Source organism: Elgaria multicarinata, chromosome 1 (assembly GCF_023053635.1).
Source record: "Elgaria multicarinata webbii isolate HBS135686 ecotype San Diego chromosome 1, rElgMul1.1.pri, whole genome shotgun sequence".
NCBI lineage: Eukaryota > Metazoa > Chordata > Lepidosauria > Squamata > Anguidae > Elgaria > Elgaria multicarinata.
The window spans coordinates 61,296,613-61,322,740 of record NC_086171.1 but is presented as its reverse complement, the minus strand read 5'-3'; the positions used below and the strand labels follow the sequence as shown (position 1 = coordinate 61,322,740).

Sequence of the window (26,128 nt, the reverse complement as noted above, 5' to 3'; positions counted from 1 at the left end):
GGCTCCATGGCGGCACGATAGTCTTCACAGTCGGTATCGTGTTCTTCAGACCTTTCAGAAATTTCTTGGTTGTTGGATGGGTAAAAGGTGTAAAACCATCCACACCCCGATGAAAAGATGTAATTGCAGCAAGGTGAACCCTGATGGATGCGAGCTTAAGTCCCTGCTGGAAAAGTGTCAATAAATAATTGAGGATGAAGGATAAGTGGCAAGATTCTGGTGTTTTGTCCTTCTCCGATGCAAAATTCTGAAATCTTTGCCACTTTGCTGCATAAGCTTTCCTTGTGGAAGGCTTTAGAGCTGCCAATATAATGTGGTCCACAGTCAAAACTCTGGTTCCAGCAGAGGAGTGGTTGCTATCCTCCATGCAGTCATCTTGAGGGTGGACAGATCTGCGTGTCGAACCCTGCCCTGGTGTCGAGACAGTAGCTTCGGTATCGACGGGAGCCTGATATAATCCCCTCTCGATAACCGAAGGGCGTGAGAGAACCACGTCTGTCGAGGCCACCACGGTGTGATGAGGATGCAATTGGAGTTGTCCATCTGGATCTTGGCTAACACCCTTGTCAACAGTGGGAAGGGAGGAAACATGTACAGGAGATTTCCTCTCCAAGTCCTGGTGAAAGCGTCTCCTAACGAGTGCTTTCCTCTTCCTGCCCTGCTGCAAAACTTGGTACAGACTGTGTTGTCTTCGGTAGCGAAGATATCGACAGCAGGGCAGCCCCAGTACCGAAAAAGGCTTTCTCGCACTTCGACATCGAGCTCCCACTCGTGGTCGACATGGAAGGACCTGCTGAGAGTATCCGCAACGACGTTCTCCTTGCCGGCTACATGGATCGCAGTCAGGTAAGTCCTTCTCTTTATGCACCAGTTCCATATCCTGAGTGCGGAACGGTTCAGGGGGTGTGATCTTGTTCCACCCTGCCTGTTGATGTATGCTACTACGGTAGTATTGTCCGTCGCGATCAAGACATTCTTGCCCTCGATCATCTGTGCAAATGCTTTTATTGCATTTTCCACTGCCAGGAGTTCAAGGTGATTGATATGATGTTCTCTCTGGGATAAAGGCCAACGACCTTGAGCGGTAAGGGAGTTGCAATGAGCTCCCCATCCTTCTAGGGATGCATCCGTTGTGATCGTTACCGAGGGCGCCTGCTGTTGGAATGGAACGCCCTCCAGAAGCGTCGACATCGAGAACCACCATTTCAGAGATGCCCTCACTTGCTTCGGTATCGAAAGGTAAGTTCGTCGAGCATTGTGCCTGAGATCGAAAGTCCTCAAAAACCAGGCCTGCAATATCCTCATTCTGAGTCTTGCAAATCTGATGACTGCAGTAGTAGCTGCCATCAGACCTAATAGTCTCTGAACTGTCCATGCTGAAACCTTTCGGCGGCTCTCGGTATCGATGGCTAACTGCTGTAAGGTGTTCGCCCTGGTTGACGGTAAGTATGCCCTCCCGTCTCGAGAGGATAGGGTTATCCCTATGAAGGCCAATCTCTGCTGTGGAGTCAAAATGGACTTTTTGTGGTTGACCCACAGCCCCAACGAGTCCAACAGGTTGAGGGTGGTTAGTATATCCGACTGGAGCGCCTCGCTGCTGTCCGCTACGAGGAGCCAATCGTCCAGGTACGGATAAATGTAAATGCTTTTCTGCCTTAGGTGGGCGCATACCACCGCCATGACCTTCGTGAAGACCCTCGGTGCCGTGGCCAACCCGAACGGAAGAACGGTGAACTGGTACTGGGATGCACCGATCGAAAACCGAAGGTAAGCTTGATGCGACTTCCTGATGGAGATATGGAAGTGCGCATCCTTCAGATCCACCACTGCGAACCAAACTCCTTTTTGTAGGAGTTGCAAGATTGAAGTAACCGTTGTCATATGGAACTTCCTCGGGGTGATGAACTTGTTCAGTTGTCTTAAGTCCATGATCGGTCGAAGACCTCCATCTTTCTTCGGGACCGTGAAGTAACGGGAGAAAAATCCCTGGTCGAGTTCCTCTGCGGGTACGGGAGAGATGGCTCCTTTCGATAGTAAGGTCTGTACCTCGAGCAGCAGAGGAGGGGATGGCGCCGTTACTTTCACCCCCGAAAAAGGAGGAAGGGCATCGAGCTCGATGGCATAGCCCGAATTGATGACAGTGAGCACCCAGGAGTCTGTTGTTATTGACTCCCATTGATGGTAATGGGGTGCTAGGCGGTCCGCAAAAGGGGGTGGATCTGGGGCCGAAGAGTCAAACACGCTGCTTCTTACTGAAGTCAGGTTGCCTCTTGTCCAGCTGGAATCGGCTTTGGTAAGGCCTCTTCCTCTGCAGCTGTTGTTGCTGCTGCCGAGGTTGAGGCTGATATTGTGGTCGATGCTGTTGCTGCATCGGAGGCCTTGTCCATCTTTTCTGTCGGTATTGAGTCTGAGGAGGAGGAGCACTAAACCCCATCTTTTTGGCTGTTGTTCTCGCCTTGTAGATAGAGTCCAGCGTCTCGTCGGTCTTTGTGTTAAATAGACCTTCGCCATCGAATGGCATACTCTCTATCCTCCACTTTGTTTCCTGAGTAAGATTGGCTGATCTGAGCCAAGCGTGCCTCCTCAAAGAAATAGCCCCCATCATGGATTTTGAATGACAATCCACCTGGTGTCGAGCGGTAGACAATTGCTGCCTTGCTATGGCTGTCGCTTCATTCTGAAAGACTCTTGCGAGCTCCTTCTTATCCTCCGGAAGATGCTCGCATAGGGAACCCATCTTTTCCCAAAGGAAAATCTGGTATCTCGCCATAGTTGCCTCATACGCCGATGCTCTGATGCCCAAGGATGAGGACGAATAAACTCTTCTGCCAGTTTGGTCTAATTTCCTCCCCTCCCTATCGACAGGTGCAGAATGAGTCTTCTGTGACTGTCCCTGTGCTGATTCCACTACAATGGAATTCGGCTTAGGATGCTGAAGCAAAAATTGTGCATCCTCTTCCTTAACCCTATAGAGTGTTTCCAACCTCTTTGATGTTGCCTGTGTAACTGCAGGGGTTTTCCACGACAGTTGAGCCGTTTGTTTCAAGGAATGGGAATGGCCAAACGTTGGTTCGTTGTCGACTGAAACACATCATAGATTGGGTCGACTACCGATTCATCTGTTTCCTGTATGTCGAGTCCCAATGCTCTGGCCATCCTAAGCATATGGTCCGAAAAACGTACCATATCGTCCGAAGGCGAGGAAGGATCGGCATCTTCAATTGCATCGTCCGGTGAAGGAGCAGCTGGGACAACTGATTGTTCAGATTCAGACTCAGAGGGATAGTTATCCTCTGGTGATGATAACGTTACCACTTGCAGGCCATGTTGTTCTTCTTGCGGCAGCACAGTAGCAGATGCAGCAGATGGTATTGTCTGCTGTACACGGTGTCGAGGCGTCGATACCGTCGACATTAGTTGAACAGGAGGAGAAGGCAGAGGCAACTGGCAGACTCTTGTTGGCGGAGGGTGTGCATAATAACCTTCCTGCGGGTAATATCCTTGATCACCTTGAAAAAATTGTTGTGGACGGTATCTTTCCCAGTCATAACTGCCGTATCTAGGCTGGGAATCAGAGTACTGCGATGCTCTGTCCCAATCATTTCTTGAGGTCCGTCTTGGAGAAGGCTGTACAAATTCTTGCGGCCTCATAGGTTGCCGAGCGGAGGCTACCGACAAGGAATCTCGAATTTCACCCTCAGATAAACTTGGAGGGCATGTCGGTACCGTGGCCATCGGTACCGACATCGATCTCGATACCAAAGGAGATCTCGGTATCGAAGTGGTAGGCGTGGCAGGAGGAGTGGACTGACTCCTGGCCGATTCCCGCGGTCGAGGTGACGCAATGGTGGATTTCTCCACGTCCCTCTTTTTCTTCTTCTTCTTTTTCTTCTCCAGTTCAGAAGAAGGTATCAGAGTTCTGGCTTTCTTAGAAACCTTTTTAGCCATCGAACTCGATAAAGACCGACCAGGCGTGAGGGGTATCTCAGCCCTATTTGCTCTGGCCTGCACTTCAGTGCTGTGGTCTGGCGGTTTTTCCGTAACAGTCTTTGTAACTGCCGTTTTACGGGCAACAGACTTATGAACCGCCGCTCTTTCCATCGTAGGGGCCTCCGTGGCCTTAAGAGCCTTCTCCCAGAGTATCGAACGGAGTCGGTCTGCTCGGTTTTTTCTGGTCTGTTTGGTAAAGGACATACAATGGTGGCAAGTCTCTACCACATGTCCTTCTCCCAAACAAATAATGCACAAGGAATGCCCGTCAGACGGAGGGAGCTTCGCTCCACACTTGACGCACTTTCTAAATGGTGCTTTGATTGCCATAAAGGTCTCATGCGACCGAAGTCGCTGAGGAGAAATCTAACAACAAAAATCTTTTTTTTTTTTATAGGATAGAATAGAGGCTGAAAAGGGCAAGTTAAAGTGAGAAGCGAACGAGAAGAGGAAGAATGAAGAAAAAGGTATTTTAATAGAGAAAACGCTAAGCAGGTTGGTTCTATGTCTATGCACAATGGTGGACGATGAAGAACTGAGGTAAGGGCGGGAACCCCATGGACATGCGCGGTAGCGTGGGGGAGGGGTTCCCGCCAAAAACGTTCCACTCAGCTATAGTAGGTTCCGGTCTGGTCTCTGCGCAGGCGCAAAGCCCATATGTGTGATGCATAGAGACCACGAAGAAGAACTAACATAAATATAAAGAATCCTTCCTTTCAGCCAACATCAGTTTTTCAAGAAACGAAGAAAAGTGGCTGTTCATTCTAGTTCAGACACAGCTCCCATAATTTAAACATATGGTACATAGTACCAAGTCAACACACATGGATGGAGTACTTTGATTTTTGTAGGAGGTTTTAGTTTCTGAAAGTTCTGCAAGCTTTTGTGAAAGAAGATGAAGTGCATATGGGGAGGGGACCTTGAAATAGAGAAAACAAGAACTAGCACATACAAGAACCAAAGAAAAGCAGAAAGAAACACAGAGAGACAGCAAATAGCAAAGCAATCAGGAGCTTTCTCTCAATGATTCTCTTCCTTTCCTGCTTCCTTGCTACTGCTCCATGAACGAGTTCCAGGGCAGGGAAAAATGGGTTATGTCTAGGGATGTGCTCCGCTTCTAATCGGACCGGCGAATTAGAAGCGGAGCGGGGGGCTTCGCCTGCCCTTAAGGCAGAGGCGAAGAGGATTGGGAGGCCGGCGGAGCGTGGCAAAGAGGATCGAGGTGAAGGCGGATCCTTCACCTTGATCCGGAGCTCCGCCGGAAAGGTAAGTGGGGTTTACCATGCAGCGACAGTGGCAGGGCCCGGTAAACCCCCTCTCCTCTCCCTTACCTGCGTCCATCCGTGGTCCGTCGGCTTCTTCAATTGAGCCCGTGGTTCAACCAGGAAGTCTAGGCCGCACTTGCGGTCCAGACTTCCTGGTTGAACCACGGGCTCAATTGAAGAAGCCGACGGACCGCGGACGGAGGCAAGTAAGGCCCCCTCCCCCTTGGTCCCTTACTGGGCTCTGCCGCCGTCGCCGCACGGGCTGCGACGGTGGCAGGGCCCAGTAAACACCCCCGCCCTCCTCTCCCGGCCTTACCTGGCAGCACTCCCCTCCACTGCGGAGCTCTGATTCGGAGCTGGAGCTCTGCAGCGAAGAGGAGTGGAGTATGGGCGGATCAGCCCGCGGGGCATCCGTGCACACCCCTAGTTATGTCATTTGCAATCCCTCAACCTAAGCATTGTGATTGGAGGGGGGCAGGAAGGACACTGTGGCTACTGGTTAATCACAGATGCCAATCTCAAAACTACCCCTCCCTCCCCGTCAGCATCTTCCTAATAAGGAAAAGTGTTCAGTTAGCCCATCAAGTTAAAATGACCCCTCATGAAGCCTAAAAAACCTTTCGATACCTTCAGAGCTCCGAACGACCTTCCCTCTGCACCACGAGGATCCGTCGGTTTTAAAACCATCCAATATCTGCTCCACAAGATCGGACTTCAGATGGACCCTCGTTTATGCAGAGTGGAGCACACACACTCCTATATTCCAGGAGGAGAGGATTAAACTTTACACCTATCATTTATTTCCCCTTGAATTTCCACCTGCTACCAGGGAGGGGTTGTTTAAAAAAGAAGCTTCCATTGACTTCATTGAAATCTTTTTTCTCTTTTTAAACCCCCCTGTGGGGGTGGGGGTGGAATTATGGGGAAAGATGGCAGGGGGAGGCTTAGTCCCCACTTCCCAGAGTGCCATGGTCCCAATCCAAATCAGAGCCATGTGTGCTTACACAACAGTAACATGTACGACATGGCTGCATTACACACTATGTAATTAGCATAACATAGGGTGACCATATGAAAAAGAGGACAGGGCTCCTGTAACTTTAACTGTTGTATAGAAAAGGGAATTTCAGCAGGTGTCATTTGTATGCATGCAGCTCCTAGTGAAATTCCCCCTTCATCACAAAGCTGCAGGAGCCCTGCCCTCTTGACCAGCTCCAAAAGCAGCCCAAGTTTCATGCCTGCGGAAGCCAGAACTCAGGCGGTCTCCCTTCACATAGCTGTCTAGATCCCAGGATAAGTGACCGTGAGGGACAGTGGTGAGGTGAAGATGCTGACTGCATCCTTACTCAAAAAGGCACTACAGAGCTTCCCTTAATCTAAGAACACATTAGAGGATCTACTGTATACAAAAAAAAGGAGCATATTTCCTATTTTCTGGCCCTTCTCTAGGTTACTGTTAACCTGGTGTCTTGTTTTAAACACTTTGAATTAAGATCTACTTGTCTACAGGCTCCACTGTCATTCTCTTCTTTGTACCTTGAACTACTAACTCATAAAACATTCCTATTATTGGTGCAATATTCAAAGTGCCCTGTGGAAACAGACGGCAAATTAAGAGGCAGGTATGGAATATTAAAAAAGAAAAGAAAAAAGATGGGCAGATGCCAAAGTGCCATTGAAATGACTTTGGACTTAATCATGTTGTTGAGAAACAAGCGCATTACTATTGTGGTGATGAAGACAAGGAATGGGGAGGCTGTCATTAGGATGATAAAGATGAATGTGTCTTTGACATGGCAGATGGTAAAGAGGATGATTGACATGTGGAGGTGAAATTGTAATTGAGCTACCACAAACTATTTCAAATTGCCAGCTCAGCTCCATCTGAATAGGGAAGCAAAGCAGCCTGCCAATTTAGAAAGCTAAAATGCTTTAATTCCAAGGTAGGGTTCTTTGTGTGTGTGTGTGTGTGTGGTGGTGAGGAGTTGTTTTTAACTTTTGTATTTCCACAGATGATATATATATATACACACACACACACACACACACTCTAAGGCCTTAGCCAGACCTAAGGTTTACCCCGGGATCATCTCGGAGTCATCCCTGTTCATGAGAATGACACACAGGATATCCCGGGAGCAGGCAGGGACGACCCCGGGACAACCCCGGGATAAACCTTAGGTCTAGCTAAGGCCTAAGACTATGACTACTAGGATCTAAACTATGTTTTCCATCATTAGAGTAATAAATCAGAAATCACATTTGTAAGTCATTAATTGTAGCTGTCTGCAGGAGTTCTTCTAGCTAATTAAACCATTTATTTGCAGTTGAACTAGAACTTAACTAGGAAGATGCTAGGATGAAACAGTTGTTTTGTTGTTCACATGTACTCTTAGGAGTCAGACTGAAGTATAAGTTCCTTATACCGCCCAGAGAGCTTCGGCTATGGGGAATCCCATTATTGTTGTTGTTGTTGATAATAATAATAATAATAATAATAATAATAATAATAATAATAATAATGGGATTCCCCATCATTACTTGGGAGCAGGGCACCATTGCGTGGATTAGGTCTACCTGTATAGGACTGTGTGTATGTGTAGGTCCCAATGCAAACATGAAATCCAAGCCTTGAAAATCAGCTGGCCGTAAGAGCATCTCCAAGTGCAAACAGACTGTTTAACCTTTGTAAACTGCCCAGAAAGCTTCGGATATGGGGCGGTATATAAATGTAATAAACAAATGAATTGCTGCCCCTGCTCTGAGGTTACATGGCTTCCTTGTCCGCATATTCATGAGTTGAGCATGGAACTCTGCAGAGGGAAAGCCTAGATGCATAGACTTCTACACGTGTAGATTTCCCCAGGAGATGAAATCATGACTGTATAGTGTTCCAGCTGCTGGGGACGTCTATTCCCCCTGAAAACGCAATGCATAGATGTCAGGGGGTGAGGCAGGGTGAGGAAGCTGCCTTGCTTCCCAGTACTCAGATGAAAGGAGCTATACTATATGTGATATCAGGCTAGTTTTAATGGAATCTGGCTTTGGGTTTCTCATTTGCTGAAGGGAATGAAGAGTTCCTGGATTTAACTGCTGGAAGAAGCTTAGATGTACTGTATAAGTACAGCTTTCCTCCTGGTTAATAGCAGTCTACAGGCATGCCAGAAACAGGGAGAGATTTCCCTCTTCCAAACAACACCTGAACTAGTCTTTCATGAAGCAACCTAGAATCCATCTAAGTTAGTTTAGTTTTCAGCTTGGGGGAGGCCTGTCCTGCTCAAAATTTCTCTTAGTTTGAATGCAGGTGAGATGGACATGTCTACATCAGCCCTATATCTCCAAGGCTTTTAGAAGTGAAAACTCTGAGTGTTGATAGATGCATCTTGCTTTTAGTGCACAAGTAGGCAAATGCATTCCCATGAATGCCATCATGCAAGGCTGCCATTTCACAAACTGCCCCTGGGGAGGCATTGTTTGAACTGTTGTAGGACAATTATATTTCCCAAGTAGATCTTTTACTAAAATAACAAATACCCTCTTGACTTTTAAATCAATGGTAGTGGAGTAGTAGACACAGTGTGGTGTAGTGGCTAAAGTGTTGGACTGGGAGTCAGGAGATCCGGGTTCTAGTCCCCACTCAGCCATGGAAACCCACTGGGTGACTTTGGGCCAGTCACAAACTCTCAGCCCAATCTACCTCACAGGGTTGTTGTTGTGAGGATAAAATGGAGAGAAGGAGGAGGCGGCGGTACACCACCTTGGGTTCATTGGAGGAAAAAAAGGCGGGATATAAATGCAATAATAATAATAATAATAATAATAATAATAATAATAAGTGGGGAATCCTCTTGTTGTAGTTCTCTGTCAGCCCCAGCCAGTGTGGCCAATAGTCAGAGATAATGGGAGATACATCCTAATGGCATCTGGAGGGCCACAATTTCTCCACTTCTGTAATACAGCATCCAGCAGATGAGGAGGAGCCTTCAGCTCCTTGAACAGTTCATTCGATGAGAATAGGGGTGTTTCAAGACTGTCTCTATTTTCATTTGTGAAATATTGGATGGTATGGGCATCTAAATAACCAGTTCCATTTTTAGAAGTATTTTAGAAATGCCTGAGGCTCCCACTGTGTTCATATGAAGCAAGAAGCTGCTCCTGTGTTTGGATTTTTTTTTTTTACTGAAGGGTGGGTGGGAAGGAAGATATTTCAAGTAGATTTAGCTCTGAAGTGCAAAATCAGCACTGTTGGGATTCTTTTATAGCTCCCATTCAATTTTCCTCAGTTTACAAATAAGAAGCATTTTTGGTTTCTAAAGATCAGCCCTGCAGCTCAGTGCAGCCCCTAAAGGCAAAAACAAACCATTGAGCATTATAATAACTACAATAAGTATTCCTTTGTGGTCACCTAGGTAAACTTAACACAGGATAGAAGAATGCAAATAGCACAGACAAATTTTGTTGCAATCAAACAAGTCAAAAATCCATCTTTCAGGCAGCCCTAGCACAAAACGAGAATTAAAAAAAATCTGTTGGTAAATTGAAGAGAAGAATTTTGACAATAACCCAGAAAGCTATATTTCGGGCAAGTGTGTCTGATTTGACTTGCATTGTGAAGTGACAACAATCCCATTTGGTTGCTTTTACAGAACAAACGGAATGTTCTGCTCCATCATAGTTTTCAGAAGTCGGGTGGTTTTTTTTTGTCACATGGCATCTTTTCTTTTCTTTGGATCCATCCCCTTCTTAGAAATTCACAAAAAGGCATGAGATATTTTTCCTTACGATGTTGGGAATCAGAAAGTCTGGGCAGATAGACCACAGAAATTAACACAATCTAACATATTGCTATTCTTTGCTATCAGAAGAGCAAAGACAGAGCTCTGGTTGACAAGTGTGTGTGTGTGTGTGTGTGTGTGTGTGTGTGTGTGGTTTAAAAAATATACCTTAATGGTCAAGATATTCAGGACATCACCATAAAGTTATAATGACAGTGCTATTATGAAAATATCACAAATACTGCATAATTTTCTGGTTCACTTGGTCTCCCCCACCCAGGGGTGGAAGCGACAGCTACCCATGGAAAACAATGGGGAATTTTGAAATGGTTGTCATTGGGCAGCACTGTATTTCTCCCATCCCATTCAAAAAAGAAAAGAAAGAACAGGTAGGAGCAAAGATGGATCCTTCTAACTCTTAATTTTGTGTGGAAATGTGATTTGTTTAGTTTTTAAACATTTAAAAGCACAATATTTAAAAATAAATAAATCACATTTCCCATATGAAATAAGAACTGCGTTAGAAAAACTGCCTTTTCTGTTTTCATCTCTTTCTGAATGGAACATGTTGCTGTCTACTCAGCTATGCCAAAATCCTGGATTTTCCTGTTGTTTTCTATGGAGAGGCCTCACATTTGCCCCAGTGGAGAAAAACTACATAGGATCAAAATGGTCCAGGAACTTCACTCTTCAGGCAACTAAATTGTTATGACTCTAGCCTTCTCCTCTCTCTACAGATATCGCTGTTTTCATGTCAATCATAGCTGCGATGGTAGGCTGGAGTAGCTTTCTCTCTCTCTAGCCTTAGCTAGACCTAAGGTTTATCCCGGGATTGTCCCGGGGTTGTCCCTGCCTGCTCCCAGGATCCCCTGTGTGTCATTTACATGAACAGGGATGACCCCGGGACGATCCCAGGATAAACCTTAGGTCTAGGTAAGGCCTCTCTCTCTCTCTCTCTCTCTCTCTCTCTCTCTCTCTCTTTCTCTTTCTCTCTCTCTCTCTCTCTCTCTCTCTCTCTCTCTCTTACCACACTCAAAATTTATATTCATTAAACAAAAAACCTACAGTTTACAAAACAACATTAAGGCTCTACAGTTTTCAACTAAGCACCAAAAAGCAGGGAAATTGGGTGTTAAGGCTCACAAGCCTTAACGCCACATCCTCCCTACGGAGGCAGAAAGTGCCAGTGAAATTCTAATTCACCCAAAGCAGATAAATCATGAGGACAGGATGGAGAATATGATATGCAGAGGTGACTGTGGGGTTGTGGAAAACTGATGACAAACAACTTAGGGCCACCTACTTCTCTTTTTTTGTTCCCCAACCTGGTGCCCTACAAAGGTGTTGGACTACAACTCCCATTATTCAATTTCCCAAATTTCATGGAGATTTTTTTTTGTCACCCTATATTATCAGAACCATTTTGATTCAGAGAGGTTTTTTCCCTTTTGTACTTAAACACCCCTCCTTCCCTCAATCTTTCACCAATCTTATATTTTCAGTGTATGTAACACCAACTTTTCTTTCTGGCACATGTAAATTTCAGCAAGATTGGAAAACATTTTCAATTTTATGAACGTTAGAATGACACCCCCCCCAAATTACTGCTTTATAATGGCAAAATGCAGAATCTACTCTCCACTCTTAACTACATGGACACTGCAGTGTTCATGTAAATATAAACAAGTACAATGATTCCATTAAACACTGTATATAATAACAGTCCTAAAAATGATTTCACAGTATCATGCAGTTTATTGCTCCAAAACATAATAAACTCCATTTTTCAATGAAATGATTGTCCTGTGGTATTCCTTCTTTTACTTTAATAACATTAGTTAACTGAACCATTTTGACCATATCCTAAATCCTCAAATAACATTCATCTAAGAATGGGGGATTAACCTTTCTTATTTGATACTCATAGCTAATTGAGCTGCTATTAATAAATGTTTCAACATTTCAACATCTTTAGAAAAAAGTATATTTTTTAACCGAACAGTATCACTGCACGCTAGACCAATAATATATAGCCTGTTGTATTTTCAATTTCCTTTATAATTATGATTCAGTATATAGTTATTTTAGGGCATACTCCCCCAATCTGCACTAGGAGAATTACATCTCCAGTATTTCTCATTACGTCCTATATATAGTTTATTGAGCCTAATTGGAGTAAAATACTGTTGAAACAATATTTTATAAAAACTCTGCTTAAGACTCATAGGAAAAGTTTGCTGTCACACTGCTGAACAGGCCATATGACAACCTTAACCATAATACAGTGATGAAGCCTCTGGCATCAATTGGCTCAGTGGGGTTGATCTCATAAAGGCTGAGCATTGATGATGTCACAAGCATACTGACCACTCAGTGGTTCGAGAAACAGGAGGGTGAGGAAAGGGTAGGTGGAAGAAATGAAAGCCCAACACAAAAAGGGGGAAAGGGCTTTGTGGGGGTGAAAGAACATTAAAGGAAGGATGAGCAATGAAGAAGGGGGCTTTAGGGGCAGAGGTGGCGATGGGCTAAGAGAAGAGGATTTAAGGTCGAAGAACCAAGGCAAAGAGTTATTCTCAAAAATGAGGGGAAGAATCAGTATCTCCATCAGCCTGTTTCTTTAAGAGACAAGAAGGAAATCCTCTACTGAATTTGTGAGCTCCTGGACAGCTCTTTGCATGTGTGAAGTGCATGTGTGCAAAAGTCAGCAGAGTAATTACTTAACCCTTCTTTGCAGGACAACTGGTTTTAGAGGAAAGGCAGAAGTCCTTCTCCCATGGATCTAGTTCTGCAGCCTGTTTGACATAGCAGGCAGCCGCCCCTCATACTCGTGAGGGGATCCACTTGAAGCTAATGTTCCTTGGAATACCTGTCCCCACCCAAAATGAACACTGCAAAGGAAGGAAGCATCTAATTAGAGAGGTATTCACTTCCTCAAGAGAAAATCTAGAACAGATCCATTATTGACATTAGTTAAGAGAGAAATATCAACATTTGGGGTGAAATTCTTATTTGAATGTTTTTTGTGGTGGGATTCTAAAAGATTTGAAGACATTTATTTTATGTTAAAATATTGAAGGGAACAACAGCTTAATGAAGATGGATCATGTTCTGTGGTGACTAGGAGACATGAAATTTTGAGGGTGAGTTAGAAAAGAAAAATGGAAAACCAGTGAATTGGCTTGCCTGAAACCCTGACAGCTTACAGTACCCTGGGAAAACACATGGCAGAATGGCTGGAATCTTGTACAGGAACATTTCTCTTAGGGGGTAAGTGAGGATATACCGTAATGCTTGTTTCAGGTCCCACTTGTTATGATAATTATACAGAGAGGAGTTTATATGTATCATTTTTCAATGTACTTTTGGTTGGATCTTGAAAACTCCTCTCTGTCTGGGTTGACATCCCATGCACTCAAGATTAGGGTGGAAAAGCTATTCATGTTTGTTTAGCAGTATGTTCATTCATTGAAATATAGGCAAAGCTGTCACTGCTCCCTTTTATTATAAAGGGAAGGCTGCAAGTGGCCATTTGTCCTGTTTACTCATGGTGAGTTAGAGTTATTCCAAGGCAGATTTTTTTTTTTTATAATGGTTGTTGTTGTTTCTTTTTGGCCACAAATGATCATGAGAAGCCTACTGGGACAGGCAGTTGAGGTTTAAAAACTTATAGACCTATTTGCAAGGCTGATAAAGGGGCATAAATGTTTCAGGGCAATTTCAAACCACGTATTTCCCTCCCTTTAAAACAAGGACAGCACTCTAACAAAGAATGCATGCAATTAACTTGCAAATGAGAGTAAAAACTTTGCACTAATTTTGTAGAACACTGGATAATACATTTTCCTACACAATTTCAAGAACTTGTTTAAATGGGATTATATTATATACCAGAGAGAAATCCTCCATCAAAGGTTTAAGGCAAAAACACTCATTATATAGACCTGTTTTTCTGCATATTTACATTACCTCTAATGCTGAACAAACAGAATTACAAATCTGCTCAAAAATATGCTATTTCTTAGAGTTGCACTGGAGTTTTTAATATAAGCACCCAAATAATATTTTTGCAGCTAAGCAGTTTTTTTTAACAGTGAAGTAAGCAATAAATTAAAACAAGTGTTTTTAAATGGAAAAGATTAAAAGAGAGGTAATTAATTTGCAGACTTTACATGCAAAGTCAGTCTCAGGCAGTGATTAATCCCTATAAGGATTTTGCTCCCTACATGAAGAGTCTCAAAATTATCCCCTACTAATTATAGGTTCTTCTAAAGTTGTCCCCTGGAAATATTTGTGCATTAAAAAAGTACTACGTAGGCAATATTAAAGTTTTACCAACAAGTTCTAATACATATCTTTAACAGACACTTGAATCTTCCATTTTTCAGAAAACTGGTTAAAACACATGTGAAATTTAATGTGCTGCAAGCAAAAGCTGCAGCACTTACATTTCCAAATCTCTTTTTTATTGTACCTCTATCCCAAATGGAGGCACTACACAGGCAGAGTGTAACCCCATCCTGACCAGGTTGAGCACCCTCAATGCGATCAGAAGAACCACCTACTAATAGCATCTCAGTTTTGTCTGGATTAAGTTTCAATTTATTAGCCCACATCAAGTCCATTGTCACAACCAGCCACCAATTTAGCATATCTAATGAAGATGAAAAGGAGAAGTAGAGTTCTGTGTTGTCAGCATACTGATGGAAATGTACTCCAAGACTCTAGATGACTGTACTCAATGGTTTCATGTAGATGTTGAATAGCATGGGGGTCAAAACTGACCCCATGGAACCCCAGGACCAAGCAATATTCTCCAAGCACCACCTTCTGGAGTTGACTCTCCAAGTAAGAACGAAACCACTGCAAAGCAGTGCCTTCCACTCTCAACTCAGTCATCCCAGAAGGATACCATTGGTTGTTGGTATTGAAAGCCACTGAGAGATCAAAGAGAATGAACAAGTTCACACTCCCCCTGTCTCTCTCCCAATATAGGTCATCATACAGGGCAACCTAGGCTGTTTCCATGCCAAAACCTGGCCTGAACCCCCAGTGAAATTGATCCAGATAATCCGTCTCATCTAAGAGTGTCTGGAGCTGGTTTGCAAACACCCACTCAAGGACGGCCATAGCTAGACCTAAGGTTTATCCCTGGATATACCAGGGGTCAAACCTGTTCATCTAGGTGACACACAGGGGATCCAGTGCTCAGGCAGGAGTGAACCCTGGATGATCCCAGGATAAACCTTAGGTCTAGCTGTGGCCGACCTTACCTAGGAATGGACCATTTACCACCGGCCTATATTTATTAAGATTTCTTGGGTTTAGGGAGGATTTCTTCAGGAGTGGTCTCACCACCTCTTTCAGGAAGCCGAGGGCCACTCCCTCTTGCATGGAGGCATTGATCACCTCCCAATCATTTATGCTCCAAGAAGAACACGGAAAAGTGGTCTACAGATGGGTAGAAGCACATGTCCTGAACAAGTGTGGTAAAACTTCCAACCTCCCTCAGGAGAGTTCTGTCACTAACTAAATTCCTTTTCCTCCTTATTGGAGTCCATCATAAGGTTCTGACAGATGCAGAACTATCGGCTGGACAGGGGGAGAGGGAGGGTTGTCTTCAACTGTTAAGTAGATTTTGATAATCAGTTGCTGATTGTTGCTGCAGCTCATAACTCTTCTCTTTCTCACCATACTGTGCTTGGGTACAAAATCTTATAAAAAATTCTGCTCTCAGAATGAGTCTTCTTCTGTGTCCTCTACAACCCCAGTCCTTATCAAAATCGAATTATTGGCATGCTGTGATAGATTAATTATGGATTCTCACACCACTGCTCTGGGATTCAAAATCTTACAGCGGGCCATCAAAAGGGTTATCTCTAAATATTCATTGAAAAACTGTGACTTGTGCATTATCATTACACTGCTCCCAAAGTCATATTGCAATAAAGTAGAAATCCACCGCTAGGTCAGAACAGAATTTCACACTTACTGACTCTACTTTAATAACACTGATTAGAGAAGCTTCCCTTTTTGTTAACCTAATTATTGGAAAATGTGCATTTACATTTCATTTTGCTGTTTAAAAATGTCAGTAAAATAATCTTAAAGGAAAAAGTAATGGTATTAGCACTCATCCCCTAAAATACAGTAGCATTTGACCTGAAAAGTCTTAACCACACCCCCACCCACCCCGCTGCAGCTTCCCTCTGACTTCCATCTGCAATGCAGCAACATTTGTGGGGCAAAAACTTGCTTAGAATGTGTAACTTCTCTTGCCTTTTCTCTGTCTCCATCTTTTCATATATACCACCCACACACTGTAGTGAGAAGGACAGTAGGCACAGCATAGCTCAGCAGGAGAGGGATAGATAGGATGACCGGGGAGAAGTTGAGACTTAAACTAGAGGTGAAACATCATTGGATTTCAAAGTAGAGGGTGACTCTCCAAATTGCAACCTGGCAAACCTACCTCTAAGTCAGAGTTTAAATAAGCAAAATAAGCGTCCCTTGAATAAATACAAAATTCTGTAGATGGATTTCCTTGGTGGGCTTGCTTAGTGAAAGTTGAAAGCTACTGTTGTGAAAGAAGAACTCAAAAATCCCCCCACCCAATAATATATGAACCCCGGTACTCTGCTTATCAATAGTTTCATACCAGATACCTTTTTTCCCCTAGTCAAAGAAATCAGCACACTGCTTGCATGGCTATGAAATGGCTGTCTTTATTCTCCTAATATTACACCTTTCACTTTCCTTTTGCAAACACGCATCACCACAGCCATACGGTTATCAAAAGTGTCGTAGCCATTTTCTGTTTCAAAAGTATCTACTTGCGCCAGTGTGTGCATGTACGTGCATGCGTTTTGTGACAGACATTTGCGTCTGGAAAATATAATTCTATGTGTCACTCTGGATGAAGCTATAGTTCAGTCTATTGAGTTGTATTTAACAAAAGTTTAAAATTCATAACACATTTCTGTTCTTTGGTTCACTCTATAAAGAGTAGAATCACCATCGTTAAAAACTAATTGCTAGGAAGCCTGCTCAAGTCATAGCAGCCACAGCATGCGAAACACATTCTATGATGTTTATATGTTTTGCTTTCCTGATTACCAAATCTGGCAATGATTTTAACCAAGTATCAAATCAGCCTATTGTCCATACTAATGATCATGTGCAGTGAAGAGAAGATGCAATTCACATTTTGTCATCATAAAAGCACTCCTAAGTGCCATAAACTCATTATTAAAATGATTCAGAGTATTTCCTAATAGGGTAAAGATTTACATTTTAGGAGAAAAATAATCAAAGCTCATTAGGCTCCTAGGGCACTAAATGATGTTGACATTTGGAGAGTGGATCAGTGCATCCTGTTCTCCATTAGTGTTTTATTCGCTTTCAAAAACAGTGAAATGTTTGTCCAAATCATACCTTAAAGGAACAAAATCAAGAAATGCATCGTCTGCTTTTGTTTCATCCTATTAAATGACTTCTGGGTGAGAACAATCCTTCAGTTGAAGTATATAAACTAGGTAATTTTAAAGCCTGCAATGGGGATATACTTTCAACCATCTCAATATATGCATGTTCCTAGACAGGTACAGATTGGGTTGGAACAAACTTAATGAAACTTAAAGTAGAGCCATTGAAATAGGATTTTTCCATTTCTGGGCTCCAAGGTTGGAACCAGGGTTCCGACCTTGGAGCCCAGAAACTGCACACCCCTTTTCCTTGTTGCCAGCATGGTTCTGGGCACTTGGAAATGGAATGTGGAGAAAGGGAAAGGAGGGTGGTCCAAGGAGAGGGGGCGACCCGAGAAGCTGCGTTATGCAACTTCCTATGTGCACCCCAGCCTGCTTCCCTGCTGCTTGGAAGCCCAGTTCCTAGACAGGTGAAACTGCCTGCCTGGAGAAAATGCAGAGTGTCCGATACTTTTTCTATTTCTAAACATGGATACGATTGTACCCTAAGAATACTTTAACGCTCCAGAGATTCTTTAGAACCAATGGCACTGTTACTTAGCAGCCTCCAACTTTGGAGGCTGCCATTTATCTTGATAGGATTGCACCCTCTGCAAACATATTCATACTTACCTGGAAATAAGTACCACTGCACTCCATGAGACTGACTTCCCAACAAATGTGTATAGGATAGCACTGTAAGTATGGATCCAAATCAATGTGTTTTCACATCTGACACTATCCTTTTATGACTAATGACATACAGCTTTTAACTGCTGAAAAATTTCCAAAACTAAGATTGTGAGATACTAATTAGGGTATACAAGGATCTACCGAAGAGGTGGAGGGAAGAGAAGGAAAGGTCAGAAAGAGAAATAAGATGTGCAAATAACTGGAGAAAGGAAAATGACAAAAATGGGACAAATCCAGGACAGCTTAAAAAAAACCTGGAAGAAAAATCTACAAGGGAGAAGCTAAAAATATCAAAAGAAAATTGGAAGTGGGCAGGGGAGAGAAGAGAAAAAGATAAGACGATGATAACTGGAATTCACTGAAACAACAACGAATCAGACAAAACATGCGGTGGCTACATTGGTCCATTTAGAAAAATCAAAACAGCAGAAGTGGCATAGTCACTTTACTAGTACCAGTTGAAAGCCACAGTGTAAGTGAAGTGGTTTTCAGTTTTAATGGAATTCTTCCTCAGGCAGGATATCAAACAAACAAATGATAGAAGAAAGGGGAAAAAAAGATGTTACTGATGATAAAGAGGGGCGAGGGAGGCCTGTCTGTAGTAATGCTAAGATGGTGATTCAGGAAGCTCTTTGCAGATAATCAAGTGGTGCCAAGAAAGAAGGCTCCTAGGGTCATATCCCAAGGTGAACAAGAACTCTCTCTCTCTCTCTCTCTCTCTCTCTCTCTGTGTATTCATCTCGCAATCAAGCTGTTGTTTGGACTGTATGCAAGCAGCTAGGTCAGGGGTTCAGTGACTGTTAATGAGGGGGAGCAAGGGGCTAGATTTAATTCCTCCCCACTCCCCCTTGAACCAACTATTGCTGGTTATCTGAATGGTGCTGCTTCCAATCAAGGCTTTCATTGTCCAATCACCTGCCTTATTCATGAATTTTAGAGGGGTGGAGGTACAAGTGCCATCCAATTTGCAGCCCTCCCCTGTTTTCTGACCGCTTCTTCCATCTTTTCCCCCCTACCAGATACGATCCGTTAAGGAAGAAAAGACAGAACAGCTGCACGATGCCTTTTGATTGTTGGTGGTAGGAGCCCTCTGTCTGGAAGCACCCGAACGGCTTGCGCACAAAGGGAGCCAGATCAGGGTTTTGGGGTTGTATTATGCCGTTTTAAGAGTTTCCTTTCCAGGGTAGCACAAACAAACCAGAGTTGCCCAGTTAATCTGAGGTTAAAAGTTGCAGGATGCTGCCATTTTCAGGTCCTGGCATAATTTTTTTTCTGGAAGAAGCATGATTTTTTTTAAAAAAAGAAAACTACTCCTGGAGTTAGGAATTGTAATATAACATGGCCTGACAAGCTTCCTCTGGCTTAAAGGCTCAGAAGGGGGAAAAGTGTAATAAGAAGATTCTATTTACCAAAGTGCTGCTATTAAGCTGAAACATTTCAGGTAAATCTCACTTTGGAAAGGGATTTTGTTTCCCAAACAACAGGAAAGTCTTTCAAGGCTCTTTGTAAAAGTGAAATTAAATCCTTTGAAAAAGAAATAACTTTCCAAAGCAACATGAAGAAAGGCGTCAGTCTGAAATGTTAAAAGGATCAGGAAAGTCAAATTTGCAGCAGCTGTGTATCCCTAGATGACCCATACTTCTGCCATCTGTGAAGCCTTAACACAGCAGTGGCTGAGAAAATATGGCAATGGCGTTTAAATCCACATTCTAACGCTATACAAGCCTAGGAGTATTATTCCCATTTTCCTGTTGTATTATTTTATCCATGGAAGGAAGTGACAATGTTCTTAAGTGAAAAGTGACAAGCTACTGGGAGTACTTTTCCTTTTGGTGAATTCATTTTTTGAGAAGTGATGCTTTTCCTGTGTTCTTTTCTCACTAGAATGTTAATTGGGCAAATAAAGTATGTTAACAGTGCCATTAGTTCTAAAGAATCTGTGGAGCATTAAAGCATACTTTGGATACAATCTTATCCATGTTTAGAAAGAAAAAAAAGTCCTACAATTCCCGGCATAGCTGGCTGCAGGCACGTTGACAGTTGTAGGACTTTATTTTCTGTCCAAACATGCATGGGATCACACCATTAGTTAAATGAACATCAGTTAATGACCCCAGCAATTATTAGAGGCTGATATAAAAAGATACTATTTAAACTGGGTTTTGCACGTAAAGGGAAGGGCTTGTAAATATCTGTGCTGGTTACATTACTGGGGCCAGATCTACACCAAGTAGGATGTTGCACTATGAAAGCAGTATGAAAGCTGTATATAAGAGACAGGAGCCATGCTACTGCTTTATAGCAGTATTGAAGTGCACCGACAACTGTTGGGGCCCATTGACACATACCATATATAGCTTTCATGCCACTTTCATACCGCTTTCATAGTGCTATATCCTGCTTGGTGTAGATCTGGCCGAGGTCTCAAAGACTGCCTTTGAGGACCTCGGAGAGTTCAGAAAGGGGGTGTTGTGGTGAATGGCAGGGGGAGGAGAGGCCAGATTAATAAGAAGTTTAGGGCCTCTCCAGCCTCAGCTCCACCCCCCGCAGTACACTCCACTAGCTGGCTCACTGGCTTCTAGAAGAAAGAAGACACAAAGGGGGATGGAGAGGCGAAAATCACCTCTGTTGCGCCTCCCACTCTGATGGCAGCAGTGGGAGGGCACTGGATAGTCAGAGGCAGGCTTACATCCAGCAAGGGCATAACACATAGGATTGTGTCCTTAATGAGACTGCAAACAACTGCAGATCTCGGAGTGGGAGTTTCGTCCGTCTGAAATGACATCTAAGAAGGCATTTTAGATCCTAAGTGCCAATTCAACCTGCAGGAAGTGAACTTATTCCCATATTTCCAATACTAAATACTTAAAACTTATGGGTTGAATTCAGTTTTATGCTGAATCAACTGCACTGATGGAAGTGGACTTCTCTGCCTCCCTCCTTTCCATAGCAACCCCTACAGCCCCCTGAAAATGCTGCTCCAATACCCTGCTGAACGGGGTGAGCTGTGGTATAAGTGTAGTAGGAGGAGATGAGGATTCCCCAAACCTGGAGACGGGCTCCTTCTATGAGTGGACCCTATCCCCTTGCAGAAAGCAAATCCTGGATCCAACCATAGAAATTAACACACACCCCCAAAAAAACCCATTAAGGCCATAGCTAGACCTAAGGTTTATCCCTGGATCATCCAGGGGTCAAACCTGTTCATCTAGGTGACACACAGGGGATACAGTGCTCAGGCAGGGGCGAACCCTGCATGATCCCAGGATAAACCTTAGGTCTAGCTGTGGCCTAAGTCTCTTAGATATCACTCTAACTGTGCAACATTAAAAAACACATAGTTGACTCCTCTTGTATTTTGTATGTGTGTAATGTTAGACTCAGTTGCCATAGATATCAACAATGACATTTTTTGCTAATTTTTTTGTTTCCATTTATATATTTTCTCCTACATACTAGCCAAAATGTAGTCTTCTCCCTACACAGTGAGCGTCATCAGACAAGTGTTTTATAGCAAACTCGTTACTGGCCACTCATGGATTTGCGTGGGTCCTTTTCACGATGCTGCCTGACTCCTGTGCATCTCTCACTCCTTCTGCACGTTTTTCCATCACCCCCCCCCCAAAAAAGAAAGAAAGACCCGGAAAATCCATTTTTGGAGGCTGTAACAAAACTTGCTGCCATTTCCTGCTGTGTGCAGCAGAAGCAGCGTGATAAAATGCCCACGGAATGGTCCACGTGGTCATTGCTGGCTTCCTCTTTCTTCCCAGTGTGAAGAAAGAGGAAGCTGATCATCCCTACTGTGGGACAGAAGCAGGAGGCAAAGTGACAGTAGGGAAACATGACCCCCCAATCTCATGATGACCAGTATCTAAGGCAGCTCACAAAAATCAGTTCCAAACAATAAAATCAAATGATAAAAAGAACAAACAACGGCCCCGATACATTAGTTAAAAATACAGACTTCAAAGCAGCAAGCAAATTTCTAAGCTAATTTATGGAGAGAAATAGGCCATTTCTACACCTGCCTTTCCCCCCGGGATTATCCCTGTGCGTCCAAATGACACACAGTGGATCTCGGGAGCAGGCAGGGACGATCCCTCCATTTGCCTGGGATAATCCTTAGGTGTAGAAAGGGCCATATAGTGCAATTCTACACATGTCTTCTGAGTAGTAGTGACTCCAATTGAGCTCAATGAGACTTACTCCTGAGGAAGTGTGAATACTACATAAAGTTACAGCCTTTCTTTCTTACACATTTAACACCAGATTCAGTTTAATTTTGTAAAAACATCCATAACTGAGGAAATCAGGCCATAGTCCAATGCAGTGTGCTTGCATCCACTGAAATAAACAGGCTTTAGTTTTGTATTGGATTGTGGCCTAAAGCCTTAGATGATTAGCGAGGGCCAATTTTAATTGGTGAATTTTAATTACAGGGGCTGTAAAATCAGTACACCCATTTAAAAATATCTGTGAACAAAATGATTGGAAAAACTATAAAATCATTTGCAGTACAGTAACATTGGCCACAATCCAGCTAAAGCTAAGCGAGACTTTTAAGGTCCACTGATTTCAGTAAGAGAGGGTTTTTTGTCCTTTTAATTTTGGGACTTGATAGTACATTTAGTTGACTAGACCACGGCCATGATTTTTGCCACTTGAAGTCAGTCCAGAATCCAGGCTTCACTTACAGTTATGGCACGTGGCTCCACTGTAACCAGTTCCATCACAGGTGCAACTGAAACTGTCCCATGTTTGAGTGCATTTGCCTCCATGTTCACAGTGATTGGGCACACACCTGTTGGGATGAGAGAGAAAGAGAGAGTGACAAATAAACAAGGATGAATGAGTGGCTACATTTTGGGGCTGCCCAAGCAGCGTGTCCTACCTGTGCCAATTTGCCATACTACGCAATTAATCCTTGTTAGCTTTAGGGAGATTAATAGAATTCATGATGGAACATGGCAGGTGCACAAGAAGATGATGTATCGCACAATGCATGTTCCATTCACAAGCAGCTAGCAATGGGTCAGGGGAGGTGGGTGATGTTTTCTTGCCATCGTTGCATTTTTAAAGGCCACCTGGATATACATTCTACTCCCCATAACTAGTACAATATCAGAGCATTGCATGGGAGTGGGGGAGAGGGAACGATAAGCTATGGTTTGCAAGAGGTGCTAAGTTTCAACAGAGAATGAAGTGCTGCAGTGTGTTTCTAATCCCCTTTGGCTGAAATAAGGTACTCTTTTTTATTTTTGTTTCACCATATCATCCACCCAGATAGGAATAATGCTTCAAATTCCCATCCTGGACAGTCAGTCCAGAAGGATACCTTGTTTAAGAGTGTTGAAAGCTGTTGGGTTGTCCAGGTCAATTTACAAGGTTGCATATACACATCTTTCTCCTGGCATCATGAACAGACTTGGACCCAGGCCATGGGCAAGTTGCTCTCCATAGTCCCCTCCCCCACCCACATTGGTACCTTAACCAATCCTCTTATCACTCAGTAGTTGGCAGGAAGACTGCCTGTCTATTCCCCATGGGGGCAGTGTCAAGAGAAACTCTGGGCTTGCATGGTGTTCTTGTGGCATCATGCGTATGTCAGGAGTAGGACTGGCATAATGAAGTTAGCAGTGCTGTCATGTTGGGGTGCACCATATGGTCCAGAGCTCTTCTCAGCACTTTTGTTTGGCCTGGCTATCTCCTCACTTCCATCGTCACCCAGCTGCACCAACCAGATCATTTCTGTATGCCACAGAATCTCAATAGAAACATGAGCCATATTAACAGCAAACTCCTCGAAAGCTCTCAGGAATCCATCTGTCTCTGAGGGATGACTAATCTAATTGGTAACTCAACCTTGCAGTGGGAAAAAAAACCAGTGTGGCAAAATATGACCAGGAAGTGATCTGACATGACAAGGGAGTCAAATGGCCCATATCCAGACCACCATGCTCCAACACCAAGGAGTCCAGAGTGCAACCAGCAACATGTATTGGGTTAATGGCATGATGGGACAGCCCCATTGTGGTCATAAAGAATTGAATTGACCTTAAAAGGCAGCCTCAGCATGGACACTGAAGTCCCCTAGGACTACCATCCTGAATTTTCAACACTGTCCTCCTCCTTAAGCTCAGACATGGAGGCAGTTAAGCAGCAAATTGGCTGATATACTAACAGACTGCCCAATCCGTGCAGATTACCCAAAATAAAGTACAAAATATCGAGGGGGAAAGGCAAGGTACAACCACTTGAAACTGACACTAAATGAAGAGAATGTCTAGTGAGGAAAATGGAATTTTATAGATCACTGTACTCCATCTCCTGAAGATTAAGCCTGTGTTGGTGTTCACTGAAAAACATGTTAAACCCAGCTGAGAGATATCCACTCCTCCCAGCTCACCCACCCAGGTCTCAGTGATGCATGCCAGGTCTGGGCGTTCATCCAGAATCAGATCATGAATCACTGCAATTTTATTACAGATTGATCTGGTATTTAATATTGGCACCACCAAGCCTGATGGCTTGTTAGCGGTATAAGGCTGAGAGAGTTTCTGGGAACAGTGTTGACTAGACCTTCCTGCATCCATCTTCTCTTGACTCTTCTGGACTGGACTTTTTACTCTCCTTGTGCTTTGGGACCTTGTTGCCTGTGACCTGGACTGTTGATCTTGGCTTTTGCCTGATCCCCATTTGTGCTGAGCACCTTGAAACTCTTGGACCTTTGAATCTGCAACTGCTAGGCTCAAACTCTGGAAACATGACACCTTCCTTCTTACGTAGCTAAGATATATCATGTACTGGTCTTTATTTTTATGCTTTTTATGATTTGTGTACACTGCTTTGACATCTTTAGATGTAAGCAATTTATAAATGCTTGTACATCAATTACTCAAGTACAAACAACATTTCCCAGAAATCTAAAGTGCTTGGCTTGAGTGCCTGACATGAAAACTGCAATTATATGAAGTATAAGAGAGCTTTAATTCAATGTAAGTCCAAGCTCAGGTAACACAACCATGTCCTACTATTTAGTCTGGGTCATGAGGAGTAATCTGAGATGAGTTGGGAAAAAGGAACCATGGGACAAAGCTAGTAGTTTGGACTGAAGGACAAACCAGGAGGCAGGATTGATTGTGTGGTTGGAGCTGTATAGATAATTACGTTACCAGGCTTTTGGGGTATTATTCATCTTCACCAATTTACCTATCCTAATTGTTTTATTGCTCCAGGACTGAGTTGCAAGCCAGATGCCAGTGCTGCAGACCTGGGCCTAATCTACACCAAGGAGGATATTGCACTATGAAAGTGGTATGAAAGTGTTATATGGTATGTGTCAATGGGTCTCAACTGTTGTCAGTGCTCTTCAATACTGTTATAAAACAGAAGTGTGGCTCCTGCCTTTTCTATACCGTTTTCATAGTGCAATATCCTGCTTGGTGTAGATTAGGCCCTAGTCAGGACTAGAGGACAAACAAAGGATACAGGAACATGCTACTGCTTACAAAGATCTTGGCCAGATCTACACCAAGCAAGATATACTACTATGAAAGCGATATGAAAGCGGTATATAAGAACACCAAGCAGGTTATAGTACTAAGAAAATGGTATGAGACCAGTATGAAAGTGGTATATAGTATGTGTCATGGGCCCCAACTGTTGCCAGTGCACTTCAATATTGCTATAATGCAGTAGTGTGGCTCCTGCCTCTTATATACTGCTTTCATACCGCTTTCATAGTGCTATATCCTGCTTGGTGTAGATCTGGCCCTTGTCACTCAAGCAAGGCTGAACTGTAACAGGACGTCCTTTTATAGTCCTTGCTCTCCAGGAGGATCAATAGTAAGCCCGGATGGGCAGGATCAGGATAGGGCCTGAAAATATGAAGCTGTTTAAGTAGATGCTGCATTCAAATAAGAACGTAAGAACAGCCACGCTAGAT

The 26,128-nt window shown here is 43.4% G+C and overlaps 1 protein-coding gene across 1 annotated transcript in view; it reads right to left on the bottom strand.

Moving 5' to 3' along the window:
• CNTNAP2 (contactin associated protein 2) overlaps positions 1-26,128 on the bottom strand; it is a 1,454,514-nt gene that overhangs the window by 426,828 nt on the left and 1,001,558 nt on the right. Inside the window, exon 11 of the mRNA XM_063129070.1 lies at positions 22,878-22,984. Within this exon, the coding sequence (XP_062985140.1) occupies positions 22,878-22,984 (107 nt within the window). The remainder of the gene's footprint in view (positions 1-22,877; positions 22,985-26,128) is intronic.